Source organism: Macaca thibetana, chromosome X (genome assembly GCF_024542745.1).
Source record: "Macaca thibetana thibetana isolate TM-01 chromosome X, ASM2454274v1, whole genome shotgun sequence".
Taxonomy (NCBI): Eukaryota; Metazoa; Chordata; class Mammalia; order Primates; family Cercopithecidae; genus Macaca; species Macaca thibetana.
In genome coordinates, this window is record NC_065598.1 from 69361133 (window position 1) to 69383883 (window position 22751).

The 22751-nt window shown below is 41.3% G+C and overlaps 1 protein-coding gene and 1 long non-coding RNA gene across 2 annotated transcripts; one reads left to right on the forward strand and one right to left on the reverse strand.

Moving 5' to 3' along the window:
• Nucleotides 1-14619: 14619 nt before the first annotated feature.
• LOC126946317 (polyadenylate-binding protein 1-like 2) lies at nt 14620-16822 on the reverse strand. The gene has a single exon (XM_050776450.1). It carries the CDS (start codon nt 16689-16691, stop codon nt 16089-16091), a length of 603 nt encoding a protein of 200 aa, XP_050632407.1. The 5' UTR covers nt 16692-16822; the 3' UTR covers nt 14620-16088.
• Nucleotides 16823-17809: 987 nt separating this feature from the next.
• On the forward strand, nt 17810-21848 carry LOC126946337 (uncharacterized). Its single transcript, XR_007722635.1, has 3 exons — nt 17810-17843; nt 18748-18972; nt 21387-21848. It is a non-coding gene; the product is annotated as an uncharacterized LOC126946337 (long non-coding RNA).
• Nucleotides 21849-22751: the final 903 nt, after the last annotated feature.

Genomic DNA, 22751 nt, shown 5'->3' on the forward strand with positions numbered 1-22751 from the left:
GAAAAATTAAGGTAAATATGCTGTGAAGAAAATTGTTAAAGTAATAAAAATGCCACATTAGAAAATCTTCACTTACTACAAAAAACAACAGTAAAGAAGAGATATGGGAACAGAAAAACATAAAATTTGTTTTAAATCAGTAAAATGGCAGGTGTAAATCCAATTCTTTCAATAATAAAATTAAATGTGAATAGATTAAATAAACAATGTAATCAAAAGGCAGAGATAATCAAATGAGATTTTAAAAAGCAAAATACAGTTATGTATTTTCTACAGGAGTCACACTGTAGATTGAAAGGTATAAATAAATGTAAAGAAAGCATACGTAGTGTGGAGTGGCTACACTAATATGCAAAACTGACTTAAAGTAAAAATATTGCTGTGATAAGGGGAGATATTATAATGAAATATGTTTTACTACCTTAGGAAGAAAGAAAATTATAAACACATTCACCTAACAGCACAGCCTTAAAACAAATAAAGTGAAAACTAAGATAAATTAAAAGGAGAGATGTAAAATTCAACAACAATAGTGGGCAACTTCAATGCATCATTTTTAATAATGGATAGGCACAACTACCAGGCAAATATCAACATTGAAATAGAAAACTTGAAATGCACTATAAACCAAATAGACCAGAGAGACATCTAGAGAACATCCCACCAAACAATAGCAAAACAAACATTTTTTCAATTGCACATGGAACATTCTCCAGGGTAGACCATATTTTAGAGCATTAAACAAACCACATAAATTAACATAGTTGAAATTATACAATGTATATTCTCCAAATAAAATGAAATAAAAATAGAAATCAATAGCTGAGGGAAATTTGGAATTTTCACAAATATATGAAAATTAAACACACTGATAAAAACCCACTGAGTCAAAGCAAAAATCACAAAGGAAATTATAAGATATTTTGAGATGGGGGGGGGCAGAGCAAGATGGCTGAATAGGAACAGCTCCAGTCTCCAGCTCCCAGCACGAGACACAGAAAACAGGTGATTTCTGCATTATCAACTGAGGTACGGGGTTCATCTCACTGGGGAGTGCCGGACAATTGGTGCTGGTCAGCTGTTGCAGCCCCGACAGCGAGAGCTGAAGCAGGGCAAGGCATCGCCTCACCTGGGAAGTGCAAGGGGGAAGGGAATCCCTTTTCCTAGCCAGGGGAACAGAGACACACAACACCTGGAAAATCGGGTAACTCCCACCCCAATACTGCGCTTTAAGCAAACGGGCACACCAGGAGATTATATCCCACACCTGGCCGGGAGGGTCCCACGCCCACGGAGGGACCTCATTGCTAGCACAGCAGTTTGCCATCCAACCACAAGGCAGCAGCGAGGCTGGAGGAGGGGCGCCCGCCATTGCTGAGGCTTAAGTAGGTAAACAAAGCCCTGGGAAGATTGAACTGGGTGGAGCTCACAGCAGATCAAGGAGGCTTGCCAGACTCTGTAGACTCCACCTCTGGGGACAGGGCACAGCTAAACAACAAAAACAACAACAATAACAACAACAAAAAGCAGCAGAAACCCCTACAGACGCAAACGACTCTGTCTGACAGCTTTGAAGAGAGCAGTGGATCTCCCAACACGGAGGTTGAGATCTGAGAACGGATAGATTGCCTGCTCAAGTGGGTCCCTGACCCCTGAGTAGCCTAACTGGGAGACATCCTCCACTAGGGGCAGACCAAAACCCCACACCTCACACGGTGGAGTACACCCCTGAGAGGAAGCTTCCAAAGCAAGAATCAGACAGGTACACTTGCTGTTCAGCAATATTCTATCTTCTGCAGCCTCTGCTGCTGACACCCAGGCAAACAGGATCTGGAGTGGACCTCAAGCAATCTCCAACAGACCTACAGCTGAGGGTCCTGACCGTTAGAGGGAAAACTAACAAACAGGAAGGACACCCACACCAAAATCCCATCAGTACGTCACCATCATCAAAGACCAGAGGCAGATAAAACCACAAAGATGGGGAAAAAGCAGGGCAGAAAAGCTGGAAATTCAAAACATAAGAGTGCATCTCCCCCTCCAAAGGAACACAGCTCATGGCCAGCAACGGATCAAAGCTGGACAGGGAATGACTTTGACGAGATGAGAGAAGAAGGCTTCAGTCCATCAAACTTCTCAGAGCTAAAGGAGGAATTACGTACCCAGCGCAAAGAAACTAAAAATCTTGAAAAAAGAGTGGAAGAATTGATAACCAGAATAATTAATGCAGAGAAGGCCATAAACGAATGGACAGAGATGAAAACCATGACACGAGAAATACGTGACAAATGCACAAGCTTCAGTAACCGACTCGATCAACTGGAAGAAAGAGTATCAGCAATTGAGGATCAAATGAATGAAATGAAGCGAGAAGAGAAATCTAAAGAAAAAAGAAGAAAAAGAAATGAACAAAGCCTGCAAGAAGTATGGGATTATGTAAAAAGACCAAATCTACATCTGATTGGGGTGCCTGAAAGTGAGGGGGAAAATGGAACCAAGATGGAAAACACTCTTCAGGATATCATCCAGGAGAACTTCCCCAACGTAGTAGGGCAGGCCAACATTCAAATTCAGGAAATACAGAGAATGCCACAAAGATACGCCTCGAGAACAGCAACTTCAAGACACATAATTGCCAGATTCACCAAAGTTGAAATGAAGGAAAAAATCTTAAGGGCAGCCAGAGAGAAAGGTCGGGTTACCCACAAAGGGAAGCCCATCAGACTAACAGCAGATCTCTCGGCAGAAACTCTCCAAGCCAGAAGAGAGTGGGGGCCAATATTCAACCTTCTTCAAGAAAAGAATTTTAAACCCAGAATTTCATATCCAGCCAAACTAAGTTTCATAAGTGAAGGAGAAATAAAATCCTTTACAGATAAGCAAATGCTTAGAGATTTTGTCACCACCAGGCCTGCCTTACAAGAGACCCTGAAGGAAGCACTAAACATGGAAAGGAAAAACTGCTACCAGTCATTGCAAAAACATGTCAAAATGTAAAGACCATCGAGGCTAGGAAGAAACTGCATCAACTAACGAGCAAAATCACCAGTTAATATCATAATGGCAGGATCAAGTTCACACATAACAATATTAACCTTAAATGTAAATGGACTAAATGCTCCAATTAAAAGACACAGACTGGCAAACTGGATAAAGAGTCAAGACCCATCAGTCTGCTGTATTCAGGAGACCCATCTCACATGCGGAGACATACACAGACTCAAAATAAAGGGATGGAGGAAGATCTACCAAGCAAATGGAGAACAAAAAAAAGCAGGGGTTGCAATACTAGTCTCTGATAAAACAGACTTTAAACCATCAAAGATCAAAAGAGACAAAGAAGGCCATTACCTAATGGTAAAGGGATCAATTCAACAGGAAGCGCTAACTATCCTAAATATATATGCACCCAATACAGGAGCACCCAGATCCATAAAGCAAGTCCTTAGAGACTTATAAAGAGACTTAGACTCCCATACAATAATAATGGGAGACTTTAACACCCCACTGTCAACATTAGACAGATCAACGACACAGAAAGTTAACAAGGATATCCAGGAATTGAACTCATCTCTGCAGCAAGCAGACCTAATAGACATCTACAGAACTCTCCACCCCAAATTAACAGAATATACATTCTTCTCAGCACCACATCACACTTATTCCAAAATTGACCACATAATTGGAAGTAAAGCACTCCTCAGCAAATGTACAAGAACAGAAATTATAACAAACTGTCTCTCAGACCACAGTGCAATCAAACTAGAACTCAGGACTAAGAAACTCAATCAAAACTGCTCAACTACATGGAAACAAAAACCTCCTCCTGAATGACTACTGGGTACACAATGAAATGAAGGTAGAAATAAAGATGTTCTTTGAAACCAATGAGAACAAAGATACAACATACCAGAATCTCTGGGACACATTTAAAGCAGTGTGCAGAGGGAAATTTATAGCACTAAATGCCCACAAGAGAAAGCTGGAAAGATCTAAAATTGACACTCTAACATCGCAATTAAAAGAGCTAGAGAAGCAAGAGGAAACACATTCAAAAGCTAGCAGAAGGCAAGAAATAACTAAGATCAGAGCAGAACTGAAGGAGATAGAGACACAAAAAACCCTCCAAAAAATCAATGAATCCAGGAGTTGGTTTTTTGAAAAGATCAACAAAATTGATAGACCGCTAGCAGACTAATAAAGAAGAAAAGAGGGAAGAATCAAATAGATGCAATAAAAAATGATAAAGGGGATATCACCACCATCCCCACAGAAATACAAACTACCATCAGAGAATACTATAAACACCTCTACACAAATAAACTAGAAAATCTAGAAGAAATGGATAATTTCCTGGACACTTACACTCTCCCAAGACTAAACCAGGAAGAAGCTGAATCCCTGAATAGACCAATGGCAGGCTCTGAAATTGAGGCAATAATTAATAGCCTACCAACCAAAAAAAGTCCAGGACCAGATGGATTCACAGCTGAATTCTACCAGAGGTACAAGGAGGAGCTGGTACCATTCCTTCTGAAATTATTCCAATCAATTGAAAGAGAGGGAATCCTCCCTAACTCATTTGATGAGGCCAACATCATCCTGATACCAAAGCCTGGCAGAGACACAACAAAAAAAGAGAATTTTAAACCAATATCCCTGATGAACATCGATGCAAAAATCCTCAATAAAATACTGGCAAACCGGATCCAGCAGCACATCAAAAAGCTTATCCACCATGATCAAGTGGGCTTCAGCGCTGGGATGCAAGGCTGGTTCAGCATACACAAATCAATAAACCTAATCCAGCATATAAACAGAACCAAAGACAAAAACCACATGATTATCTCAATAGATGCAGAAAAGGCCTTTGACAAAATTCAACAGCCCTTCATGCTAAAAACTCTCAAAATTCGGTATTGATGGAATGTATCTCAAAATAATAAGAGCTATTTATGAGAAACCCACAGCCAATATCATACTGAATGGGCAAAAACTGGAAAAATTCCCTTTGAAAACTGGCACAAGACAGGGATGCCCTCTCTCACCACTCCTATTCAACATAGTGTTGGAAGTTCTGGCTAGGGTAATCAGGCAAGAGAAATAAATCACGGGTATTCAGTTAGGAAAAGAAGAAGTCAAATTGTCCCTGTTTGCAGATGACATGATTGTATATTTAGAAAACCCTATTGTCTCAGCCCAAAATCTCCTTAAGCTGATAAGCAACTTCAGCAAAGTCTCAGGATACAAAATTAATGTGCAAAAATCACAAGCATTCTTATACACCAGTAACAGACAAACAGAGAGCCAAATCATGAATGAACTTCCATTCACAATTGCTTCAAAGAGAATCAAATACCTAGGAATCCAACTTACAAGGGATGTAAAGGACCTCTTCAAGGAAAACTACAAACCACTGCTCAGTGAAATAAAAGAGGACACAAACAAATGGAAGAACATACCATGCTCATGGATAGGAAGAATCAATATCATGAAAATGGCCATACTGCCCAAGGTAATTTATAGATTCAATGCCATCCCCATCAAGCTACCAATGAGTTTCTTCACAGAATTGGAAAAAACTGCTTTAAAGTTCATATGGAACCAAAAAAGAGCCCACATCTCCAAGACAATCCTAAGTCAAAAGAACAAAGCTGGAGGCATCACGCTACCTGACTTCAAACTATACTACAAGGCTACAGTAACCAAAACAGCATGGTACTGGTACCAAAACAGAGATATAGACCAATGGAACAGAATAAAGTCCTTAGAAATAATACCACACATCTACAGCCATCTGATCTTTGATAAACCTGAGAAAAACAAGAAATGGGGAAAGGATTATCTATTTAATAAATGGTGCTGGGAAAATTGGCTAGCCATAAGTAGAAAGCTGAAACTGGATCCTTTCCTTACTCCTTATACGAAAATTAATTCAAGATGGATTAGAGACTTAAATGTTAGACCTAATACCATAAAAACCCTAGAAGAAAACCTAGGTAATACCATTCAGGACATAGGCATGGGCAAGGACTTCATGTCTAAAACACCAAAAGCAATGGAAACAGAAGCCAAAATTGACAAATGGGATCTCATTAAACTAGAGAGCTTCTGCACAGCAAAAGAAACGACCATGAGAGTGAACAGGCAACCTACAGAATGGGAGAACATTTTTGCAATCTACTCATCTGACAAAGGGCTAATATCCAGAACCTACAAAGAACTCAAACAAATTTACAAGAAAAAAAACAAACAACCCTATCAAAAAGTGGGCAAAGGATATGAATAGACATTTCTCAAAAGAAGACATTCATACAGCCAACAGACACATGAAAAAATGCTCATCATCACTGGCCATCAGAGAAATGCAAATCAAAACCACAATGAGATACCATCTCACACCAGTTAGAATGGCAATCATTAAAAAGTCAGGAAACAACAGGTGCTGGAGAGGATGTGGAGAAATAGGAACACTTTTACACTATTGGTGGGATTGTAAACTAGTTCAACTATTATGGAAAACAGTATGGCGATTCCTCAAGGATCTAGAACTAGAAATACCATATGACCCAGCCATCCCATTACTGGGTATATACCCAAAGGATTATAAATCATGCTGCTATAAAGACACATGCACACGTATGTTTATTGCAGCACTATTCACAATAGCAAAGACTTGGAATCAACCCAAATGTCCGTCAGAGACAGACTGGATTAAGAAAATGTGGCACATATACACCATGGAATACTATGCAGCCATAAAAAAGGATGAGTTTGTGTCCTTTGTAGGGACATGGATGCAGCTGGAAACCATCATTCTCAGCAAACTATCACAAGAACAGAAAACCAAACACCGCATGTTCTCACTCATAGGTGGGAACTGAACAATGAGATCACTTGGACTCGGGAAGGGGAACATCACACACCAGGGCCTATCATGGGGAGGGGGCAGGGGGGAGGGATTGCATTGGGAGTTATACCTGATGTAAATGACGAGTTGATGGGTGCTGACGAGTTGATGGGTGCAGCACACCAACATGGCACAAGTATACATATGTAACAAACCTGCACATTATGCACATGTACCCTAGAACTTAAAGTATAATAAAAAAATAAAAATAAATAAATAATAAATAATAAAAAATGTATAAAAAATATAAAAAATTAAAAATATAAAAAAATAAAAAAAAGATATTTTGAGATGAATGATAATGAAAACAGATTATTCCAAACATGGGACGCAGCTAAAGCAGTTATTAGAGGGAAACTAATAGCCATAAATGCCATATTAAGATGGAAAGAAGATCCTAATGTAATAACTTGAACTTCCACTTAATAAACTGGAAAAAGAGGAGCAAACTAATATTAAAGCAAGCAGAAGAAAGGAAATAATAAAAGATTACAGAAGATATTAAGATATTAATGAAATAGAGAGCAGCAAAACAACAGAGAAAAATCAATAAACCCTAAGATTGGTTGTTTGAAGAGATCAACAATATTGACAAACATTTAGCTAAAATGACCAAGAAAAAAGTGATAAGAATCAAATTAATAAAATAAGGATGAAGAAAAGTATATAGAAAGTAACTTTACAAACTTGAAAAGGACTGTAAGGGAAAACTATGAACAATAGTATGCCAATGTATTAGATCACTTACATGAAATGGAATAATTCGTTCAAAGACACAAACTAGAGACTGACTCAAAAAATAACCTAAAATCTGAATGGACCTACAATAAATAAAGAGGTTGAGTTAGTACATAAAATCTTCAAAACTCTCTTCAAAGAAAAGCCCAGACTCAGATGGCTTCGTAGGTTAATGCTACCTATCATTTACAGAAAAGTTTATACCAAATTATTACAATGTTTTCCAGAAAACAGAGAGGAAGAAAACACTTCGCAATTCTTTTATTAGGCCAATATTATCCTGATAACAAAACCAAACGAGATATCACAAGAAGACTACAAAACAATATGTCTTATGAATGTAGACATGTTTATATACTCATTTCTTTAGGGAAAAAAAATCATCAACAAAATAGTAGCAAAACCCAGGGTTCACAACATGGTGAAGTAGAAACTCTCCTTTCCCCCACAAACACACCAGTTGAGCCTGAATTCATGGACAAATTTCCTTTTCGAGAAACCAAAAACTAATTGAAAACTTTCTATACCCCAGGAGAACATGGAATCAGTTTCATTGAAGTGGGAAGGATCACATTACCTGACTTCAAATCATACTACAAAGCTATGTTAACCAAATCAGCATAATACTGGCATAAAAACAAACACATAGACCAATGGAACAGAATAGAAAACCCAGAAATAAATTCACACATTTCCAATCAATTCACTTATGACATAGGTGCCAAGAATATACATTGGGGAAAGGACAACCTCTTCAATAAATGGTGCTGTGAAAACCGAATATTGACATGCAAAAGAATACAATTGCATCTTTATCTTACACCATACACAAAAGTCAACTAAAAATGACTTAAAACAAGACCTGAAACTGTCAAACTCTTATAAGAAAACATAAGAAAAAAGTTTCATAACGTTGGTCTTGGCAATGATTTCATGGATATAACACCGAAAGCACAGGGAACAAAAATAAAAAATAAAAAAGTGGGACTACATTAAGCTAAAAAGATTTTTGAACAGGAAAGGAAACAACAGAGTGAAAATGCAATTTACAGAATGAGAGACAGTATTTGCAAACCTTACATTTGATAAGGGATTGATTTATGAAATATATAAGAAACACCTACAACTCAACTGTAAAGGAACCTGTAACTGAATTTAAAATATGGGCTAAGAATTTGAACAGATGTTTTTTCAAAAGACATACAAATGGCCAATGGGTATATGAAAAGGTAATAACATGTCTAATCGTCCAGGAAATGCGAACCAAATCCACAATGAAATGTTGCTTCACATCTCTCATAAAGGATATTATAAAAAACAGAAGACAATGATATAGGCAAAGATGTGGGGAAAAGAAAACACTTGCACACTGTTGGTAGTGATGCAAAATAGTACAGTTGCTAGGGAAAATAATATGGAGGTTTCTTGCAAAATTAAAAAGAGAACTACCATATGATCCAGCAATTCCACTTCTGATATTTATCCAAAAGACTTGAAATCAAGATCTCTAAGGTAAATTAACACTCCTATGTCCACTGCAGCATAATTCATAATAGCAAATATGGGAGAACAACCTCAATGTCCATCGATGGATGAATGAATAAAGAAATGTAGTATATACATGAAATGGAATACTATTCAGTCTTAAAAACACAAACAAAATTCTATAATATGTGACAACATAAATGAATCTTGAGGACATTATGCTAAGTGAAATAAGCCAGTGACAGAAAGACAAATACTGCATGATTCCACTTATACGAGGTATCTAAAATAGTCAAATTAATAGAATCAAAGAGTGATATGGTTGTTGCTAGGGGCAGGAATGTGGGAAAATGAAATCAATGGGCATAAAGTTTCAGTCAAGCATGATGAATAAGCTCTCGAGATATGCTTGGATAGCATCGTATCTATAGTCGACAATAACGTATTGTACATTTAAACTTTTTGTTAAGAGAGCAGAACTCACGTTTTGTGTTCTCACCACAATTAAAAATACTTTCTCATAAAATGTGGTACATACATACAACAAAATATTCTTTCACCTTAAAAAATGAAATTCTGATGAATGCTACAACATGGAGGAACCTTGAAGATGCTATGCTAAGTGACACAAGTCAGACACAAAAGAACAGATGTTGTGTGATTCCATTTGTATGACCCACCTAGAATTGTCAATTTTTACAGACAGAATGGCAGAATAGTGTTTACCAGGGGCTGGGGCAAGGGAGGAATACGGAATAGTTAGTTACTTTTTAGTCGGCACAGAGTTTCAGCTTGAGATGATGAAACAGTTTGGGAGATGTGTAGTAGTGAATGTTGCACAGCATTGTGAGTGTATTTAATACCACTGAACTTGACAAATGGTTAACATGGTAAATTTCATGTTATGGCATACCTTACCACAATAATGTTTAGATTAAAAATACTAGCGAACTGAATTCAATAATACATAAAGACGATTATCCATTACCAAACAGAATTTATCCAAGGAGTTATACATTGTTTTTATATCTGAAAATTACTTAATGTTATATACCAGATAATTAGAACAATGGGGGAAAAAACTCAAAAGGATTATCTCAGCAGATCCAGAAAAAGCATTTGGTAAAATCTAAAACTCTTTTATAACACTCAGTAATTCAGGAATAGATGAGTACTTCCTCAGTCTGAAAAAATGATCTACAGAAACCCCACAGTAAGCATCATACTTAATGGTGAAAAACTTAGTACTTTTCCTCCAACATTAGGAACAAGACATGGATATTCATTTTTACCACTTTTATTTAACATCATATTTGGACGTTCTAGCTAAGGTCATTAGGCAAGAAAATGAAATAACACGCCGCCAGATGGGAAAGAAAGAATTAAAATTACTTCTATTCACAGATGATGTGATCTTTTTTCACTTAATTGAGATATGATTGTGAAATAAAGTTTTACATATTCAAGGTGTACTAGCTGTTGTTTTGATATGTGTATGTGTTGTGAAATGTTTACCACAATCAAGCTTATTAACATGCTCATCACCTCACACAATTTTTATTTTGTGGTGAGAATACTTAAGATCTACTATCTGAGAAAATTTTGAGTATACTATAGATTATTATGAACTATAGTCACCATGCTGTACATTAGGTCTCCAGAACTTACTCACCTTATAACTGCAAATTTGTACTCTTTGACCAACATCTTCCCATTTTCCCCAACCCCGCCACCAACCCCTGGTAACCACCCTTCTCTCTATTTCTATGAGTTCATTTTTTCAGATTCCACATATAAGTGAGATCATGCAGTATTTGTCTTTTAGTGTCTGGATTATTTCACATAGCATAATGTGTTTCAGGTTCATCCATGTTGTCACAAAAAACAGACTTCCCTTCTTTCATAGGCTGAGTAATATTCCATGTGTATAAACACCACATTTTCTTTATTCTTTTGCTGATGGACACTTACGTTGTTTCTATATTTTGTCTATCATGAATAATGCTGCAATTAACATGGCACTGTAGATGCCTCCTCCAGATAGTGATTTTCTTTCTTTTGGATATATTCTCAGAAGTGAGACTCCTGGATTATATGGTAGTTCTATTTTTAATTTTTTCAGAAAACTACATACCGTTTTCCATAATGGTTGCACCCATTTTCATTCTTACCAACAATGTGTAAGGATTCTCTTTTATCCACATACTTGCCAACATTTGCTATCATTTCCCTTTTTGATAATAGACATCCTAAAGGTGTGAGGTGTTATCTCATTGTGAATTTGACTTGCATCTCCCTGATGCTGATGATTAGTGATGTTGAGCACCTTTACATGTACTTGTTGGTGATTTAAAAAATCTTCCTTGGAAAAATGTCCATTTAGGTCTTTTGCCAATTTTTAATTCAGGTTGTTTTGTTTTTGTTTTTGTTTTTGTTTTAATGCCATTGAATTGTGTGAGTTCCTTATGTATTTTGGATTTTAACCCCTTATTGGATATGTTTCCCAATTTTTTTTCATTCCTTAGGTCGCCTTTTCATTCTTTGATTTTATGCTGCTTAGAAACTTATTAATGTGAAGTATTCCCACTTGTTTATTTTTGCTTTTATTGTCTGTGCTTTAGGTGTCATGTTCGTGAAATCATTACCAAGACCAAAGCAACTTTTCCTCTGTGTTTTCTTCTGAGAGTTTTATGGATTCATGTCTTATGTTTAAACCTTTAATCTATTTTGAGTTGATTTTTCTGTATGGTGTAACATAAGCATCCAAGTTTTTGTTTTTTTTTTTTTTTTTTTTTTTCATTCAGATATCCAGTTTTCCCAACACCATTTATTGGAGAGGCTATCCTTTTTCTGTTGTGTATCTTTTGTGCCTTTATTGAAGATTAGTTGATCATATATGCCTAGGTTTTTTTTCCTGAGCTGTCTATTCTGTTCCACTGGTCTATGTGTCTGTTTCTATGCCACTATCAAACTGTTTTGATTACTATAGCTTTGTAATAACATGACTTTATATAGAAAATTCTAGAAAATTCACCAAATATATATTAGAACTAATAAATGACTTCAGCAATGTTGCAGGACACAAGGTCAATATACAGAAATCTATTGTATTTCTATACAGTAGCAATGAGCAAACCAAAACTGAAATTAAGAAATCAATTCTTTTTACAATAGCATCAAAAGAGTTAAATACTTAAAAAATTGAACCCAGTAATTGCGAACTGCTACTCTGAAAACTACAAATCGTTGTTGAAAGAAAAATGTTCTATACAAAAAACATTCCATGTTCATAAATTGGAAAACAGTATTTTTAATGTGATAATAGTACACAAATCGATCTATATATTTCACACAATCCTCATCAGAATTCCAGCTGTCTTCTTTGTAGAAACTGACAAACTGATTTGCCTCTCTCTCTCTTGCATTACTCTTAGCTTATTTTCCCAGTAATGATAAGAATAATTTTGTTCTGATTGGATTAAAGCTAAGGAAAGATCTCTCTGTGTACTGAACATGGACCCTTCGTGTCATACCAGTAGCTGTTAGCTTTGGTGCATAGAGGGTTATTTCCGAACCCCTTCTGTGATGGGCTAAACAAATAAAGTAACAGATGTATTTTAACATATAACTTATATTAAGAAATAATAGCAATCCTTATTGCTATTACAAGAATAAACCCTAAAACAAGGGTTTCTTTGTTTTTCAGCTTTGCCAAATTGTCAAAGTTGCTTTGAACTGAATGAAGGGTCTGCATCAAAGTATTAAACATCATAAATTAGCTTGTTTCTTCCACCGAGGCAGGGGCTCTGTTTTATTCACTTTACAGAGTTTGTAAAACTGTTTTATTTCTAAGTGGTTTTTAAAAGGTGCTCCTTTTTGTTCTCTTAAAATCATTATTTCTGATGCTTGTCTTAATTTTTTAATTGTTCATTTACACCCCGTGCAAAGCAAAGGAATATCAAACGCTTTGCCCTAGGAGAGGGAGGCAATTCAACTGCAAAATTGTTCATCATACCTTGGGTTTAATGGGAGAAATCTTAACAACTACTTTAATATCCTTAATAGGTAAACTCCTAAATAAAATTCCAGTTTTACACAATGATTGTTTCAGGAGAAAACTGAATAGCCATGGATGTTTTGGATGTTGCAAGATACTGAAAAACAAATCATGGCAAAATATGCTCAGTATAATTCTATAATTGGTTTTAAATGCTTATGGATGGATAGTAGCAGCCTGTATAAAAAAAATCTAAAGTGGTTTTGATCTATATTTTAATGTACTAGATCTCTGTCTTTAAAAATGTTTATAAAATGAAATAATAGAAAAATTGGTAAGCTTTTTCAGCTTAACAAAACTTAAAAAATACTTTGATCAATTTAAGAAGATGGGATGTGATACATGCACTTTTCTACATGTTTATATCCACCACTGTAGTGGATATAAACTAGTGGATACGAACTAGTGGATACAAAGACCAAGAAAAATATTTAACATGTTCATGTCTATTATTCTGTTATTCCACTAGTAAGGAATAAAAAACAGTAAAATATACCTAGACATTCAGGTAAAAAGTTGTTCATCATAGAACTGATCTTACAAGGGAAAAAAATCAGAATCTTTTTAAACATAGCCCCAAAGGATACTTGGTTGCAGAAATCATAGCTTATCCCAATGACAGAATATATGTAACAACAGAATTGCAGGACAATATTTAATGATTTACAGAGATGATCCCGGATAATTGTAATAGTGAAACACCCTCTAACGAAACAATGCATATTGTGTTATAAAGGTAGGTAGATACCTATTATTGAAAATTTATTTTGTCAAGTAGTGGTATTATGAGGGGTATTAGGATTTCAACTTTCTTTTCTTACATTAGCAATTTAAAAAAATAGTTTCTATTATAATTTTGTACAATTTGTATAAAAATAAATGTATAACATAAATAAAAACAAAAAAGTTCCTATGTCCCTGAGAAAATACTGGTGAATTGCAGAAACAAATGTAATAGCAAGTGCAGAAAATCATCCAGGTATCTGGGTCCTGTAACAACACTGATGCACCTCATGAAGATGAACTTGTACTATAATTACAGATGGCCATTGAATAACACATTCTTCCTCCCTTCCAAAAAACATTCAAACTGCCCATATACTTTGACACATGAATTCTACTTTTAGCAATGACTCATCATGAAATAATCTTGAAAGTCAGCATGCTTTGTGCACTAGGAACTTCATGGCAGCTTTAGATTACATAAAGGAAAAACAGAAACAACCTAGATGTTCAACAACGAGAAGAGTTGAAACATACATAAGACACACAAACACACAGAGATATAGACATAGATACATATGTACACACATATATCTAACCTTCTACCTAGTCATGAATTCAATAGAATATTAAGAGCCAGAGAAAATATTTTAAAAGCATCTTTAATGACATGAAATGAAGTTCAAGAGTATGCGTATGTATAAATACACACACATTTACGTGTGAAAAGCAGATATAAAAACGGTCTGTACACCATAATATACATATATGATATATGCATAAGAAAAAAACTAGACCTACGGACAAAAATGTTTCAGGTAGTTCTTGAAAATCTCAGAGAGGTGTGCACAAAAATGTTTCTGGAATGTGTGTGTAATCATCAGAAATGATTACTGGTGACTTTAATTTTCTTCTGGTGACTTGTCTGCTTTGTGATTATTTTTTTTTCCTGCAATGACGCTGAATTACTTTTCTGACAACAGGGAAAAGGACAGCAATTGGGCACAGGGCATGGGGTCATAAGCAGTGCTTGATTCCAGCAAAACCACCGAGGACAGCGAAATACCCATTGCAGCCTGCCAAGCTGGCCAAGACACACACACACACATGCGCGCACTCACACACACAGGCACACACGCACACATGCACACACACATACCATCAATTACGGTGACCAGGAGACTATGCAGGGGAAACGGGCATACTCTTTACTAGCTGCGCTGGCCGGCACGAGTGCAAATCGGTACAATGCTTATGAAGGGAGCCTTTTGGCAACACACAGGAAAAGTCTTTAAAATGTCTCTATGTGGATCTTGCAAGTCCACAGTTAAGGAGACCACCCCACCGGGATGCTGGCAAAGATTTGGCTTGACAAGGAAGGATTCACTCATCAAAGCACAGAGCACGCAATGTTGGTCTTAAACACAGGGAAAGAACTAGGCACCACCTGAATGTCCAACAACGTGGGAATGATTACAGAAATGTTAAGGTCCACGGATACACTGGAGCACTCTGCAGGCACTGAAGATGACGTTTCATAAGCCTGTTGATAACATGGAAAGAAGTTCAATGGGTTGATTTTTGTTTGGTTTTAGTTGCTGAAAAGCAGGTTAAGAAACACCACATACATGAACCATTCTATAACAGTGTGTTAAAAGGGAAGGCGGGGTGGGGGTGAGCAAAGGAGAGAGAGGGAGAGAAGAGAGCCTGGAAAAGCGGCACACCAAAAAGGTAAAAGTGGTTCTCTCTGGGGAGTAGGACCAGGGGAGCAATTACTCTCTTGTTTCTTCCCTCATCTAACATCCTTCTCCTTTCTGATGTTTCTACCATGAAATGGTATCACCTGTGCAGTAAACAAAGAGAGAATGAAAATGCTTTTTAAACCAAACCACAGGGAGAAGAGGCAGCCTTTAACCTACAAATGGCACAGATTAGTAAGATTATTCACAACGCCCTTGGTAGGGGTGGGCGGGGGAGAGGAAGGGAAGGAGAGGAGAGGTGGCGAGAGAAAATAGGAAGGGGGGAGCAGAGAGGGGGAGAGAGAGAGAGACCTGCACTCCCAATACAATAAATACACTGCTGGTGGGTTGGCGGGGGAGGGCTGGGGGTGGGGGGTTGTAAACCGGGTGTGAACCAAGGTTTGGCTCTGCTGGCTGGCTAGCTCCTGGGATGTCTTCATCGCAAGGTGGCCTCCTCGTCGGTGTCTTCCTCGAAATCCTTGACGTCAGCACTAGTGGACTGCCTGGCCCAGGCTCCCCTTTCGGCCTCTCGTTCTTTATGCGACTTGAATCTCCCGACGAAAATTTTGCGGTAGTTCAGGAACATGCCATTCATCACGTCGATGGCCCGCTCCGCGGATTCCTGCTTTTGGAAGTGCACGAACCCGTAGCCCTTGGGCCCCTTTTCGTCACAGGCCACTTTGCAGGAAAGGATGTTGCCGAACGCCGAGAAGATGTTGTACAGCGCCTTGTTGTCGATGGTCTTGCCCAGGTTCTTGATGAAGACGTTGCCCACCCCGCTCTTGCGGAGCGACGGGTCCCTCTGGGACCACATGATGCGCACTGGCCTGCCCTTTATGACATCAAAGTTCAGGGTCTCCAGGGCCCGCTTGGCGTCCACCGGTTGCTGGTAGTTGACATATGCGTAGCCCAATGAGCGGCGGGTGATCTTGTCCCTGCAGATGCGGATGGAGAGGATGGGCCCAGCTGGACTGAATTTCTCGTACAGCATTGCCTCGGTCACCTCAGGGTGCAGGTCGCCCACGTACAGGGAGGCCATCGGAAAATCTGGGTTCCCCTCACAGCCCCCGCGGGTCTCAGCATCCGCATCTGCATCGGCGGCGGCCGCCGCAGACGCCACAGCAGCCGCCACCCCCTCATTCGCATCCGCATCCGCATCCGCCTCCCCCAAGGGGGTCCCTGCAGCCTCCGCTGCGGCGGCGGCTTCGGCCGCGCTGCCCTCCGCCACCGCCACCGCCGATGCCGCCCGGGCGGCCTCCGCCTCCCCAGGGGTGGCCTCGGATGCTGCCTCCTCTATTGAGGCCTCGGCCTCCACCTCAGCCTCCACCTCTGCTTCCACCTCCGCCACGGAGGCCTCCGCCACGGCCTCTGCCACGGTCGCCGCCGCAGCCTCCGCCGCCGCCGCCGCCGCCGCAGCCGCTGCCGCCACCGCCGCCGCCACTGTCGCTGCTGTCGCCACGGTCGCCGCTGCTGCCGGGCCGCTGCCGCGACCTCCCTTCCCACGAGCTGGGGGACGGAGAGGCGGGGGAGGGCAGGAGGGCCGGTGGGTGCCGGAATCCAGACCCGATGCGCAAGCGGGAGCTGGCGCAGGGGAACCGAACTGGCGAGTTCAAGTCACCTGGGATGGCAGGTGTTGCCAGGAGCGCGCCGGTGCGAGTCGCAGCAGCCTGCAGCCAGCTGCTGTTGCCGCCGCCGCTCGGTCGTGGGCTAGCGCGCAGGGTGCGGGGCGCGGGCGGGCAGGCAGCGTGTGGTGGGGGGCGGGGGGTGTTGGCGTCTGTCGTCCGGGCAGCTGGGAAGGCTTCTGTCTCTTTGGTTCCCCCTGTGGCTGCTGCGGGGCCGCGGGGCCGCGGGGCCGCGGGGCCGCGGGCGGTGGGAGAGGACGCCAGCAGTAGAGGGAGCGGGGGCGGGAGCGGGGGCGGGAGTGCTCAGCCCCTCGGGTCGCCTGGATATTTATGAAAAGGGCGCCAGGGAAAGGGCTGCGCTGTAGACCGAAGGGATAAGGGTTCGATTCGGAAGGGAGCGTTATTTGTATCCCCTCTCTCCACATAGTGGAACGTTTAAATGATTAAATCAAGTACCTTGCAGGAGAGGCTGGGGTGGCCTTGAGGATACACTCAATGCCTCAGGACATGCAGTCTGGAAGTGGTGGAATCAAGAGCACCCTGTCCCTAGTACTGTCCTCAATGATAAGGTGAGGAAAGCCAAACCCAGGGCTGGGAACAGGGCCTGGTCCAGAGCCAGGCACTTGTTTATTCTTGGCTCTGCTCTCAAGGCGCTGAGGTTCCCAACCTGGACCAAGAAGTACATATTCAGGTTCAAAAGATAAACCAAAACAAAACCTGAGCTCTCTCTCTAGAATGAAGTGCCTGGTCCCAGATCACCAGCTAATATTTATGGAAAGCTTATCAGGTACTTGGTACAGGGGGCTAAGGGGCCCACAATGTGTTAAGTGAGCAGGGAGTGTCGATGTGTTGGAGGTGTGGAGCAGGGTGAGAAGAGGTGAGCAGTGTGTGTGTGGTGAGCAGAGAGGCCACACAGAGCCAGATGCTGGGCGTATAGACAAGGGAGCCACCATGAGAGCTGAGTGTAACAGAAGCTACAGTCCCGCTTCCTCCAGAAAGGAGAACCAACCCCTAACTCTTCTTGGTAGCAATTAAGTGAGGCTGCACCAAAGACAGAACCCCCGAGGTGGGCTCTGAAACATGAGGAGCAGTCCACCATGTCAAGGCAGGAAGGAAGGCATTCTGGCCATGCCTAATAATCTGGCAGGGCCGGAGCTCATGGTCTCCAAGAGTACATGGTAGCAGACAGGGCTGGAAGGTGTGGGACCCTGAGAGTCAAGCTAAGGTGCTTCGACTGTATACCCAAGGTCACAGGGACCACTCAGCGTGTTCAAGGAGGGAAGCAGTATGATCAGAACTTTAGAATGAGTACAAATTAAACATCAATGTGCATGTATAAGTGCACATTTACACGTACACGCACGTACAAAACCAAGACAGGGCTGACAGAACACAAGGAAGAAAGTCAGATGTGACCAATTCAAAAAGAGTCTGAACAATCCTTCCCTCTGTCCCTTTTCATTCCATAAATAGGGGTCTCACATTTACCGTGAGCCAGTGGGGCCAGATATTTAAAAAGAGAAAACCATAGTGCCTTCCCTCAGGATGCCTGCACTCTGCTAAAGCTCAGCCTGCCCCCACAGAAAACAGAAGTGTCAGCAGAGGACTGTAAGTGCTATGTGATTGGACTATGGTGGCCATGGAATTTCACCTGCCCGGCACATATTCTCTCATCCTCTCCTCCTCTGCCTTGTTTGGGTAAGTAAAGCCGTGTTCTGTGGTTGCAGTGATGGCTGGATCTTGTCCGTCATACATGATAGAACAACCGTGAACCTGAGGAAGTGACTGAGTCACTGTGGGGTGCGAGGCAGTGAGAACTCTTCATCGCTGGCTGGAAAGCATCCCAAGGTGGCTGAGAAGCAGATACACAGACATGTACCTCTCCAGCTTGCAAAGTCCAGCTCTCTGCCTGTAGGCAGGGCTAGAGCCAGCAAAGGCAAGGGACAGAGACCTAGGAAAAGCCTGCTGTACAGCGCATGCCTGACCAAGGTGATCACTGTCACTGCTGTTAAGAGCCATCTCCTGGGGGTCTAGGTTGCTTGCAGGCAGGGAACAGATGAAGCTGTGCCTCGCCATTTCCAGGTTGGTGTCCAAGAGGGACCTAAGAAGGCAGAGGCCAAGGGGGAAGCCATGCTCGCAGAGGGGTAGGGGATGTGGCGAGGATGAGAAGGGCTTCTCGGCCCATTGTTAGGAAACAGAAATGACAAGGAAGACCAAGTCGAGGACCAGGACTCAACAAGATCTCCTTCTCTGGTGTTGGTTTCCAGTACACAGAGCCAACCGAAATCAGTGAAACAGCAGGAGAAGGAAGTTCAGGGAAGTCGTGCTATGGCTAGCAAATCCCCAAACCTGAAAACAATTCCTAGGATCCTGAAGCTCTAGCAACAGGAACAGGGCTACCAAAGAGACAAGGACACAGCGGGGACTGCTCCCCAAGTCCTTTCTCAGGGGCTTCCATGGAGTCGAGTTTCCACCTCCCTTTTGTTTTTTATTTTTAAAGTTGCTTTGTGGTCAGTTTCTGCCACCTGCAAATGGAATGTGTTCTGACCACTACACACTGTGACAGGGGCAAAAATAAAGAACCCTGTGGAGCCTCAACAGAGGGAGGGGAAGTTTCCTTTCCTGTGGGAGGAAGTGCTGCTGATTTTATTTATTCAGTGATTCAAGAAATATTCCTGGAGGGTCTTCTATGTACCGAGTATTCTGCCAGCCAGACTGTCCCTGCACTCAGGGAGCTCATTTTCTAGTGGGGAGACAGACAATGGACAGATGAGGGAATATGAAAACAGTTAAAGGTTGCTGTGAATGCTCTCGGGCATATAAACAAGGTGATTTGGTACATATTGCCTAGAACCCCAGAAAAGTGGCAAAATGGGAGACACGAAGCTCAGGGAAGGCCTTTCTGAGGACAATGATGAGCCGCCAGTCTTTCAAGGAACCAAGGGGGAAACCTGCCCAGCAGAGGGAACAGCAATTCCCCTGGCCCTGTGGCAGAAAAGAGAGGGTACTGGGGGTGGGAGTGGGGGCAGAAAGGGTGCCAATGTTGCATGGAGCCCAGTGTGAGCGGGGATAGAGGAAAGAAAGGGGGGAAGGTGCAGTGGTGGGTGGTGCCATGATGAAGAGTCTGGTTCTTCTTCAGAGGGCTCAGGAGAGCCAGAGAAAGGACTGAAGCAGGTAGTAGCATAATCTAATGCTTATTGAGTGGTTTCCCTCTAGCCCTTCTGTGTGAGCAATATCACAAGTGGGCAGGGCACAAAGGAAAGCAGGGAGACCAGTTAGGAGGCTCTTGCAGTAGTCCAGTCCAGAGAGAGCAGGGGCTTGTCCCAGACTGGAAGCCTCAATGTGGAGACTAGTGCATGGATTCACATGGTGTTTTGGAAGTGGGAGAGACAGCACTTGCGAGTGGATTAGAGGCAACCAGGGAACAAACTTAAGAAATGAACGATTACTACGAGAGTGTTTTCTTGGACATCCTCATCAGAGGTCTATGTACGGTCATAGGAAAGACAGAGAGTGGGCATGGTAGATTTGGAGAAGGCAGAAAGATAGATGGGTGTGTGTGTCAAGAACTCCTATTTGCACAGGCTTAGTTACTGAAGTCTGCTTGTCATCCATAGAGGCTGGAGAAACAGAATTGTTGAGACAACAGGACACAGTTGGGGTTTAAAGTCACAAAACTGAATAGGATCACCCAGAGAGAGTATAGCCAGGAGAAGAAGGTACAGGGCTACTCCCTGAGATACTCTGACATTTAGAAGTTGGGTGGGGAACACAAGCCAGCAAAGGAGATTCAGAAGGACTGGACAGTGAACAGGACTCCTCTCTAAGGCCTTGCATGTCCAAACGTGTCTAAACTTCTCGCCAAGGCTTTTCATCACCAGCCTCAATGTCCTCATTGAGACTCTGCTCTCATGCTCCTAGCTGTACAATGCATGGGAGTTGGTTTAAAATGGGACAACAACAACTTTGTGTGCTTGGGTTTGGACTTCGCCTGCTGATAATTTCTCAGTGGAGCTTTCAAAAGAGAGAGAGGTTCAGATGCAGAGAACTTCAAAGAGTGGGGTAGGCACTGCTCTGCTATTTCATGTGGCCCATCTCCCTTTTCCTTTCAGGAGGGAGAAATCAGAAGGAGTGGGAATGCAGTTCAGAGAGCAGAGGAGAAGAGAAGAAAAGAAGGAAGAAGGAAGAGGACTGGGGGTGGGTGTGGGGGAGGACACCAATGGGAAGAGGGACAGATCAACTCTACACACAAAAGTAAATCAAAACACCAAAAACAGGGGTCTATGTAAGGAAGCCTCTTCCCATGAATTGCTCGTTGCATAGCTGCAGGGAGGGTGTTTGGGGGCATAGAGAATGAAAACACCTGTATTTTGGTGTAGGGAAATTGTTTCTGTCAATTCGCACCGTCCACACGCCACCTCCCACCCCAACCCCACCACTACCAAATTCCTCTAAATAAAAATAATTATGAGATACAGGCCAACAAAAACCGTCAGCCTTAGGCTGTTATTTAGGGAGAATTGGAAAGCGTTTGGATATGCCCCTGTTGTTTAATAAATGACAACAATGATTACTAAGTTGTCCTGAGTCAATACAACAAATTTAGCAAACGGTCCTTTGGGTCCTTATAAAGTGAAGAGTTGACGGAGACAGATTTGTATATGGGGCAGGGATGGAATGGTAGTGAGTCCTGGAGAGATAAGAACCCCAGGACATGATGAAATATGTATGTGTTTATCACAGAAACATTCATATTGGGCAAATTAGGGCACAGAGCAAGTATGCATCAGTTGAGGAATGACTGATACATTGGCAGTGCAGCCATTCTGAGGATTATTATACAACCATTAACAAGTATGAGTTATATCTATATAAGCAGATTTAAGGGGATTTCCAGAATGTGCTACTACCAGGCGAGAAAAGCAGGTTTGTTTTCGTCATTTTGGTGCAAACAAAAGGAGATGGGCCTTGGAGCCAGATTGGCTGGTAAGCTGAATTTCAGAGCAAAACACTTAACCACTCTTGAGCCTCTGTGTGTGCTCAGAGTTTGAATTTCAGAAACCTTAATTAAGCATCTTACAAATTTCCTTTGTAACAAGTAGTTTTGCCCCAGCTCTGCTTAGAAACCGAGCCAAAGGGCTGTATTGACTGATGGTTTTTACACAGCATTCCAGATATTTTTCTCTCTGAGAACCAATTCACCTTCTAACACACGCTTAAAGCTTTAACTCATGCCCTTCTTTGTTATAATTTTAGGCAATTCACAGAACTGATTTTATAACAATATACCTACAGATACACCCCAGGCCGTGACTTAATAGTTGTGCTTACTTTGGTCAAGGTACTTTAACCCCCTTTTTTTCCATCTTGGCTTTGGAGTCCTCATCTGTAGAAAGGGATATTTATAAGGATAACAAGTGATAATGTATGGTAAATGTTTTTCACAGTGCCTGACATGCATTCAATGCCCAATACAA

What these genes read in the sequence shown, in the direction of transcription:
- LOC126946317 (XM_050776450.1), bottom strand. Translation starts at nt 16,691, where the DNA reads ATGGCCTCCCTGTACGTGGGCGACCTGCACCCTGAGGTGACCGAGGCA.